The following is a 6,807-nucleotide window of genomic DNA, read 5'->3' as shown; positions in this document are numbered from 1 at the left end:
CTTCAACCCTTAAGTATCAAGTTTAAATCTGCAAATCTACGCTTCCTTGTTATCCGAATTTTAAAAAAAACGAGAGTAGAATATATTTCACAACAATCATAAAGAAAGTTTCGTAAATCCATGTCATATTCTCCGTGAGAGAGGTCGTGAAATCCAAGTCTGGACTAGGACATACCAGTTTACATATCTTGTTTAGTGTTCTCAGACAAACTCGGACAAATATAAATAGAATGCAACACTTTCTCCATCGCATTTATGCAAAAATCTCATGTTTTACAACAATTTCAATAAGAATACATATTTCCAAGTATCAAGCTATTCACAATACATAAAAAGCAATTTATATATGAAAAACAAAACAAAACTGACTTGGTTATTGAAGTTATACTTGATACAAATCATGAAGACAAGAGGAACGTGCAAAGAATACAACACCTAGATTAGAAACGATTCAAGGCCAATTAGTGAATTCAAACACTTTGAACACGATCTCAATTCCGGTGGGGATCTGCCACACGAACAGAATAACATTTACAGCGTTCAGAGCAATGTGAAGACTTCTAGCTGTTTCATTGCCTTTCTGCATAGCGGGTACAAGAGCTGCAGCCGCTGCCCATAGCACTGTAATAGCTGTTTTGAGGAACGAAGATAAACAGTGTTAAATACAAGTTTACAGCTCTACAAAGGGCTTCTGGTAAGTCTATAGAGCAGCAAGCACCAAGTTCCGAACAATTTTAACTTCACGTATATATCCTACATCTTTTTTAGTGCATCATTTGGTCAAAGACTTGACTAGAGAAAGGAGTAGCCGAAGACGTAGTATCTGTGTTTTAGATTTTTGTTAGTTTCTGTACCTTCACCCGTTTTTACCCCAGCTATTTCTTTATCTTTTATGTTACCTTTTTGTGCTACGAATTTGCTTTTTATTATGGCGCAATTACAATTTTAATGTGGTTTGTTCAGTTTCAGCTGCAAGTGCCTCCACAAGAGAACTGTATGTCACTCACCTCTCTTTACAGGGCCCATTAATTTGAGGGAGTATCTCAGTGCACGCTTTCCGCCTTAACCTCTCCTTGGAGGGGTTCGGGTATGGCTTGTTCACTACCTTCCTCCCTCCCCGGACCCCGACTTGTGAGGGATACTGGATCGATGACTGTGACTATGATTATAACTATTTGGTTTGAGCACGCAAAATGAGGGATAATAGGAGTGTGTGCGTGTAACAAAATACCATATGAAAGAAAGACGGTGCATGGCTCCTCCATGCGGGTGCGTAGTGTGAACATAAGCAACTAGGTCTTATATAACCCCAAAAGTGTCCATACAAGAAATGGTGTACTTCATTAGAAATTTGCCAAACAGGAAATGGAACGCTTACAAAAACAGAGGAAATATTTGCATTTAGCAGAGTAGTCACACCTGCTCCGGCAAATAAATGGGGTCCTGGAAACAGCTTCCCTGTTCTAAACCATGTGTTGAATCCTCCACCAACAGCCTCAAAAACACCAAATCCCAGCAAAATTGAACCAGCATTGAAGTGTTTGTCCCTGAAGTTTCCTTTCAGTAATTCTTTCCTCTCCTGAATATATTAAAGATATTATTTACGGTTATGCTCAGGAAACACTTCAGTAAATATAATTCAGAATAGATGTCATCATTTCTATTTCTGGAAATAGGAATCTACAAGTCCAAGGTTAGATGTTAACCTCACTCACTAAATGCCACGGAGGAAATCAGAGGTCATAATGTAATGTATTTAATCATTATTCCAAATTGATATGATCTGACCGGATATATCATACCATTAAGGATTCAGTTTATGTAAACTGTCAAAAGCAGTATGAACTCAGCTTCATAAACAGAAACATACAAATACAATTAGTGAGCAAATTGTTTCAAGATGAATCGGATCATTCACTTTTACTAAGATTGTCTTATGTTTCTTACCCACAAGGAGCGCGGGGTAGACAAAGACCTACCTTTTCTTGGAAAACACATGGTACCGGGTTCATAAACGAGGGTACAACAGTCCATGACTACGTATGTGCTTGTCAAACAAGTCAACAAAAGAAGACATTGAATACTTTTCCCGCACGTCTCTTACAACCATTGTTTGGGATTAAACATGTTTTTACCTGTACTAAGGGCTCTCTATGTAAAGGAAATATTAAGATTGCATGGTTTTCTTGAAACCATTGTCCCAAACGGAAACCAAATATTCTAGAGTAATTTTTAGGACTATTCCCTTTCCATGACACTACCCTCAACGAATCCATCTCTTAGTCTCTTACCATGTTTGGCAAACAGAAGAAGTTAACGAGCACCTAAAAACATACTTGAGGTGTTTATGAGTGGAGCTCCCAAAACTTGGGCTAAGTGGCTTCGTTGGGCAGAATTTTCATATGACATAGCTTTGTATTTGTACGCTAAGATGTCTCCCATCAATTAAATGAAAGGGATCCTCCCCTCCACCTCTCATAAGAATCAAAAAAGGCCAACTCTAGTGGATGCTTTAGAATACTTGCGAGACAAATTGAGGATGTAAATTTCTAATGCCTAACAGATCTAGAAATGTTATAACATACAGAAGAGACTTTTGAAGTAGAGAAGATATATTTCAAAGTTGAAACTATGGCGATAAAAATTGTTAGCAAGGAGACCATTTGAGAAACTAATGTATTATGGGCCTTATGAAATCCTCAGAAAGAATGGTAAGAGGGCATACCATCTCAACCTGACTGAATACAGGAGATCTTAGATGGTTTGTTGAAGCCATTAGGGTTTGTTGAAACCTTTGGAGAGAGAAAAACAGTAGGTAAACAAGAGATGAGCAGTTTGTTATTAGAATTTTCAAGAGAGAGGAAGAGCTTGTTATACAATGGTGGAAAAGCAAAGACTAGTGATAGAGTTTTTGTAGTTAAAAGTTGAAAAACATGAAGAAGCTACTAGGTTTAGTAGCAATGATGATGAGAAACCATCTATAGAGGGTGGTAACATTGTTGATGAAAATCCATCTTTGAGAATGGTAAAATCAATGAGGAAAATCCATCAACAAAGAGCATTGAAGAGAAAATCGAAGTGAAGAGGCAAGAGTTGGGTATGGGGATAAAATGTGCTATCATTGCCACAAAAAAGGTCAAATCTAATACACTTGCAAAAAGTTGAAAAAAGACCTTCAAAACTTGAAGCATTTGAAAGACATGAAGAAGCTAATCATGAAAGTTGGTGATAAAGAGAAGTTCTAAGGGAGAAGAGGGAAGTTTGATTTGAAAAGATGAGAAAGCGAACAACTTTGAAGAAAGGAGTTGCAACTAAGGGTGAACTCCCAAACTTAGGTAATTAGGGCCAAGGGTCAAAGGCCAAATGTGATGATGTTAATGATGGTCAATTGATCATATCCTAATAGCCAAGTGTGATGACGATGGTGATTGGATGTTTGATTTTGTACATCCATGTTATATTTGTAGAGATAAAAGCTTGTTTACAAGAGTGATGACTTGTGAGCATGAGAAAGAGACCTTGCCTAGTGGTGAGAATGTTGTGATTGAGGCCATTGAAAAGCACAGTGACATAGTAAGAAAGCTTAGGGGTAAGAGATACATACCAAAGATGATACAGAATATTATCTCATTGAAGAGATTAGAGATGATTAAATACACAATCAAAGTCAAGGAGTCTTGAAGGTGGCAAAGGGGTGCTCAGTGCACTTAAAGGGAGTGATGGGCAACAATGGTCATGTGTTGCTAAGGAGTGAAGACTTACATCAAATTGAGAGTGGTGCAAGGCTCAAATCACCAAGGCAAGAAGAGTGACATTATTAATAGTGACTGTTATGATCGGTGGTGCATAAAGAAGGTTGATGATCGGTTTGGTCTTAAGGGAGAGCCAAGATTCAAAGCATATGTTGATGTTATGATTGGGACACCAAGAAAGGTGTCATTTGAAGATAAAGGTAGATTAAGCCTTGAGGGGGAGAATGTAAGTGCAAGAGTCGATGGTTCAATGACTCAAGTCAAGGCACACCATATTGTGAGCAATGAAGTTGAAGTTGGGAGCGAGGGGTTAATTGCGTCGAAGTTGGGCCTTCAAGAAAGTAATGAAGGCGGATCTTTGATGTGCTATAGTGATGGAACAACAAAGAACAAAAAGATGGGAGTGCCTTGAACAAGGCAAGAGGTGCTTTAAACAAGGTAAGAAGATGCACAAGGAATGCCTTAAACGAGACATAGGATGCATGGAAGGTGCCTTGAACGAGGCACACCACTGCTGCTGCAGATGGACATGAGCAGGTGTAGGATCAAGCACCTTGGTGCAGGGTCAAATACGACTCTTTTGTTTTGGTTGATACTTGGAGGGCAAGTTGTCTACTTTGGACTAGGGTTATTCTATTTGTTTGGAGGTTATATAAGGGCCCTTAATCAAATTGGAATGCATGAGGAAAAGGCTAATACACAGAGAAAATAGGATTCGAGAGTCCTAGGGTGTTCTCTTATATTAGATGAGTGAGCAATTAAAGGTGCAAGCTTTAAGCTAGATAGTATGTGATCAAGCATTGTGAGTGGTATGTTAATCATTTAATGAAATATAATTCTATTTGAGAGGGAGGTGTCTAAGACACCATTTATGTACTGTGTGTGAGCTAATTCATCAAAGCTTCAACATTTTGATTGCTTTTTGATTATACTTAGTTTTTTTCCTACTTCCTTCTACATCTCCTCTTACCGTTGAGAGTCCAAGCACCTTCCTTTTCAAAAACTATCAATCCAAATATGCAACAACTAAACCCTAAACCTTGCAAATACACATTTATCAGAACATGCACAATAAAGAGCAAACATAACATCAAAGATAAAGTCTCTTCTTAACAAAATACAAAACCCAATCAAGAGAAGATTTAATTACCTCACTAAGTTGCTGAATTTTGGTCTCAATAGGAGAAGGAGGAGCAGGTTTATCAGCAGGAGAACCATCAGATGCAACAGCAACAGGCTTAACTTGCTTCTTAAGTTCATTAATCTCATTTTGAATAGTCCTAATTCTTCTCCATTGCCACCCAAGATAACCAGCATATAATGTATACAAGAAAAGACCACCCATTACTAATGGGTGTACTAATGCTGCTGTTCTACCTTCCAACAACCCAAATTGACCTTGAACTGCCAATGCATCCTATTGAAAAAAGAATCAAACTTTGCAATCAAATAAGTTAAATGGTATTCACCCAATAATTTAATCATTAACAAGCATATTGCAAAACCCAAAAATTGATTAAAGATGAGATTTTCAACACACAAAAATCAAAAGTCAAAACCCAAAAACAGAATAAAAATGAGATTATTAATACATAAATTGCAAAACCCAAAAATTCAATAAAGATTAGAATTTTAACACAAAATATTACCTGGGTATCTAAAATGAAGGGCAATGCAACAGTAGAAAGAGGAAGGGTGTAAGAATTTAAAGTTTGAACGAGTTGTTGTTCATCTTTGATTTTTTGATGGGTAATTTGACTATTATGGTTTAATTTAGTTTGAATTTGAGTGGGAAGATTATAAAGTTTTGATCGAGCACGGGGAGGTACTGTGGGAAGTTTAAGAGCAGAAATTGTGGTAGCCATGCTCTTTCTCCCTCTGTTTTCTCTAGCTTTTTGGGTGTGTTAGTAAGGAGATAAGGAAAATTAAAGGGTGGGATTCAACTTCCTTTGTGTTTTTTTGACATTTCTCTAGAGATTTCCGGAAGATAGAATTACCAACAAAGTAACAATGAATAGTGAGTATTGACATTTGAGCGGTTGTGTGAGTACGGAACATTCCAAATCAACTTATAGAATTAACTAACTATCGTGAAATTATTTAATCGTATAATTTGTTATAAGTACTTAACACAAGAAAGCACCAAATAATATTTGATTTTACAAGTATAAACAACCTATTACACCAGCCTCTTTTTTATAAGACTGTTTCATCGTGAGACGAGTTCATACAAATTATTTGTTAGTTAAAAGTTTATATTATTAGGTTATTTAATCCAAATATGAGGTTGTCTCATTATCAAACCGTCTCATACAAGAATTTGTGGTATTACAATGACTTGAAAAGATGATAAAAATGCCAAATTTTATTAAACATACAAAAATAAGTTGAACCCGTTTTAGACCCAAATTCGATATTGGATCCGCAATATCCATAAATTTGGATATGGGTCCTGAAAATTTAGACTCACGGGTCCGGATCCTAATCTGGGTATTACTTATAAAAACAGATATGAATTCGACTCCATCTGGACTCCATCTTAATATGACTCGTTGCCCTCCTTATGCATGCAAACACTATTGTACATAATGAAAGTTACATGTTAGGAAAAAGTTGTTGGATTATTCATTTTTCTGAATTTATCTTCACATTTTTTGTTTTTCTTCACTCCTCTCTACATGCTTATGATATTAGAACTTTACAAACCCTATTATTATAATTTCAAAACTTACATGTCATAAAACCCTCTTATTCCTCCACATTATATAGGGCTTATAATGTAATGCAAACCATTATATCTCTATAGTGTATAGTCGAAGTTCAACTCAAACATCGTTATGGACAAAATAACGCTATAAAGAAAACATCTAGACGTGCCTTGGTTTGCTATAGAGTTTCTAAAGACTTAAATGTTTAAATGATCTTCGATATTGTGTTGGTATCATAAAATTAAGGGTCTTTTAAGAAATCACTCGATGTTTCATCTGTTGGTGGCTTCCATTGTGCTCAACATGTAACACATATACCCAATTGAGCTTATCTAGAAATCCCATCT

At 36.5% G+C, this 6,807-nt stretch overlaps 1 protein-coding gene across 2 annotated transcripts; it reads right to left on the bottom strand.

Moving 5' to 3' along the window:
* Window positions 1-226: 226 nt before the first annotated feature.
* LOC130809664 (uncharacterized) lies at window positions 227-5,790 on the bottom strand. Of its 2 annotated transcripts, none has more exons than XM_057675416.1 (4): window positions 5,402-5,790; window positions 4,903-5,169; window positions 1,420-1,579; window positions 227-630 (listed from the first exon to the last, which is right to left on the bottom strand). In XM_057675416.1, the coding sequence occupies exons 1-4, from the start codon at window positions 5,615-5,617 to the stop codon at window positions 452-454; spliced, it is 822 nt and encodes a 273-aa protein (XP_057531399.1). In that variant the 5' UTR covers window positions 5,618-5,790; the 3' UTR covers window positions 227-451. The 2 variants fall into 2 exon arrangements, with proteins under 2 accessions (XP_057531399.1, XP_057531400.1); XM_057675417.1 differs by having other exon boundaries at window positions 1,379-1,579; window positions 5,402-5,777.
* Between the last annotated feature and the right edge of the window lie 1,017 nt (window positions 5,791-6,807).

Source organism: Amaranthus tricolor, chromosome 4, assembly GCF_026212465.1.
Source record: "Amaranthus tricolor cultivar Red isolate AtriRed21 chromosome 4, ASM2621246v1, whole genome shotgun sequence".
Taxonomy (NCBI): Eukaryota; Viridiplantae; Streptophyta; class Magnoliopsida; order Caryophyllales; family Amaranthaceae; genus Amaranthus; species Amaranthus tricolor.
Note: the sequence above shows the minus strand (reverse complement) of the source record. Positions and strands in the feature narration are given on the sequence as shown.

Bases quoted from the DNA above. Each gene is read 5' to 3' on its own strand.
- LOC130809664 (XM_057675416.1), bottom strand. From the start codon at position 5,617: ATGGCTACCACAATTTCTGCTCTTAAACTTCCCACAGTACCTCCCCGT. The intron at 5,170-5,401 runs GTAATATTTTGT...TTTTTTCAATAG, and splicing joins CCTTCATTTTAGATACCCAG to GATGCATTGGCAGTTCAAGG. The intron at 631-1,419 runs GTGTGACTACTC...TCCTCAAAACAG, and splicing joins CCATTTATTTGCCGGAGCAG to CTATTACAGTGCTATGGGCA.